This window comes from Gadus chalcogrammus, chromosome 4 (genome assembly GCF_026213295.1).
Source record: "Gadus chalcogrammus isolate NIFS_2021 chromosome 4, NIFS_Gcha_1.0, whole genome shotgun sequence".
Taxonomy (NCBI): domain Eukaryota; kingdom Metazoa; phylum Chordata; class Actinopteri; order Gadiformes; family Gadidae; genus Gadus; species Gadus chalcogrammus.
Window position 1 is genome coordinate 7,406,631 of NC_079415.1, and position 2,500 is coordinate 7,409,130.

Genomic DNA, 2,500 nt, shown 5'->3' on the forward strand with positions numbered 1-2,500 from the left:
TTATGCTATATTACCACGGTATATATCATGATTGAGTGTCGCTGCTGGGACAGTAGTTCTGAGAGTATATACAGTATGGTAATAGTAATGTACAGTGATATGAGCTATGATTCATGTCTCCAGGGACAGTTGTTAGTATTATATACTGTATGGTAATAGTACTGTACAGTGATATGAGCTTTGATCCATGTCTCCAGGGACAGTTGTTAGTATTATATACAGTATGGTAATAGTAATGTACAGTGATATGAGCTATGATTCATGTCTCCAGGGACAGTTGTTAGTATTATATACAGTATTGTAATAGTAATGTACAGTGATATGAGCTATGATTCATCCCTCCAGGGACGGCGGACTGAAGCGGGCTCGGGTGAAGGACTCCCTGAAGGAGGAGCAGCAGAAGATGTACAGCAGTATGATCGTAGGACCAGACGGACCTAGCGACCTAGCTGCTACTCCTCCACTCCTCGACTTACAGGACTAAAGCCGACTTTATGACTAGAGCATACCGGAACACACCGGAACACACTGGGCCACATTTCTTTTTTATGAAAGACTGCAAAAAATGTTACGCTTCGTCTATTTGTAAGAATGTGTGAACATTCTCATTGTAAATGGTTCTCTTGTGGTGATTGTTATGATATTGTTAGCTGTTTTTGGTATTGAGACTTTTTAAATGTACATTTTGAGCAAAATATATTATTTTACCTGTACTTCGGAGCGTTAAAACCCTAAATCCCAGATCTCTTTTTTTCACATAATATGATATCTTACAGACAGATAATAATTATATGTCTTCCTTTTGATGTGGAACATTTCAAGAATTTAGGTTCTTGATATTTCACGACATGGTGTGAGTAATGATAAACATTTCAAAATGTATCAGTGGGGCCGTGTTCGTACCACTAGGAGGCAGTATTTACTTACATGATGTGCCTTTGAATTATATTGGCCTATTCAACAGACTGCCCTATAGACTTGGGTAATGTCTCCTGACGTCAACAAGATGAATTAATCAAAAGTTTTGAAATTAAAATTATATATTTAACCTTAGCCGCTGATAATAATCATCTGCGACTTCCATAGACAAAAGATATGAGAAAAACTAATTCACAATTGAATCCCGACGTATCGCCTAATAGCCTAACGCTCGATGTTTACATCGGTCTTATTTACTAATGAAAAAACCGACTCATTAAAAACTCTGAATCATGCATGTAGCCCTAATAATAAAAAGAAAACAGCCGGCTTGTATATTTTATGTAGGCCTATCAAATCTAAAACGGCATAATTTATACATTCTTATTCGATTTTCTTATGGGATGCAGATATTACAATATTATAGCTTCCTATATTTATCTGTTTAAAACCACTGATGGAAAATGTGCGAGAAAGTTGTCTAAAGGCCTAATCCCTGTACCCGGACAGTCAAACCGCAAGCTTCCTTAAAAAAGAAAAGAAAAAGCTGCTTTATTACAATATATATTTTTGTAAGTGTGACAGAGGAAACTGCAACAAAAAAAAAAGATAGAGAAAAAAAAATCGGGAATTGTGCAGCAGATGTGTAGGCGCGACATGTTTAGTGTGACCGTCCTTTAATAAAGAAACCAGAGACTGTGAAATAGCGCCGAGTGATTCCTGCACACACACACACACACACACACACACACACACACACACACACACACACACACACACACACACACACACACACACACACACACACACAGACACACCAAACACACACACACGAACACACAAAAAACACAATGTGGCAGTCAGAGAAGGGGCTCACACACTCCACAGGCTATGTGTCTCTCACGGTGAGCCCCCCGTCTATAATAACACTCCGGCTCACGGTTTCAATTGCTTGAACAGAAATGTTTGTTCTCCCCTAACAAGATAGTGAATTATTAATAGGATCTAAAGCCCCGTTTTATAACCCGATTTCTTGAGGTGGGATCCGTGGCGAGCCGTGCTCAGCCACACCATTTACTCTTGATGTATGTGTCTGCACATCTTTATATCCAATTGAATGTGATTCGGATAGATTTCAAAGATACATCATAAAAAGCCATCGAGGTGACCCCTGTTTAGGGCCCACATCACTGTGGACTACTGTGTATGTCTCAATATATGTTGATTGGGTTAGCGCACTTATTGTTCTTACTGCTCTCGAGTGATCCATACAAACGCAATGCAGGTAAGGCCTACACATAAGTTAATATGAATACATTTTTTCCGAAATCGAATCACTCTTCCCAGAGAATGTAGTCCAGGGTTGGAGGGGGGAGGGGAACATCATTTTAAATCACCGTTTGCTGGGAATAGAGCCTTTTTGACCAGCGGCTAAATGACTGACTGAGGCTTTTTTTCACTCTTTTCCAAAGACCTGCATTACTTTACAAACATAACGACTTTAAATAGACATGTTCTTCCTCCCGGTCCCAACAGTTGCTCCTGGGGGAAGGCCTGCTGGGGAGAGAGCAGACCCATCACG

At 39.8% G+C, this 2,500-nt stretch overlaps 1 protein-coding gene across 1 annotated transcript in view; it reads left to right on the plus strand.

Annotated features, from left to right (window-relative positions):
• The window catches only part of gpat3 (glycerol-3-phosphate acyltransferase 3), a 7,983-nt gene extending 6,360 nt beyond the window's left edge, over positions 1 to 1,623 (plus strand). The window contains exon 12 of the mRNA XM_056589082.1: positions 346 to 1,623. Coding sequence (XP_056445057.1) covers positions 346 to 484 — 139 coding nt within the window. The 3' untranslated portion in view covers positions 485 to 1,623. The remainder of the gene's footprint in view (positions 1 to 345) is intronic.
• Positions 1,624 to 2,500: the final 877 nt, after the last annotated feature.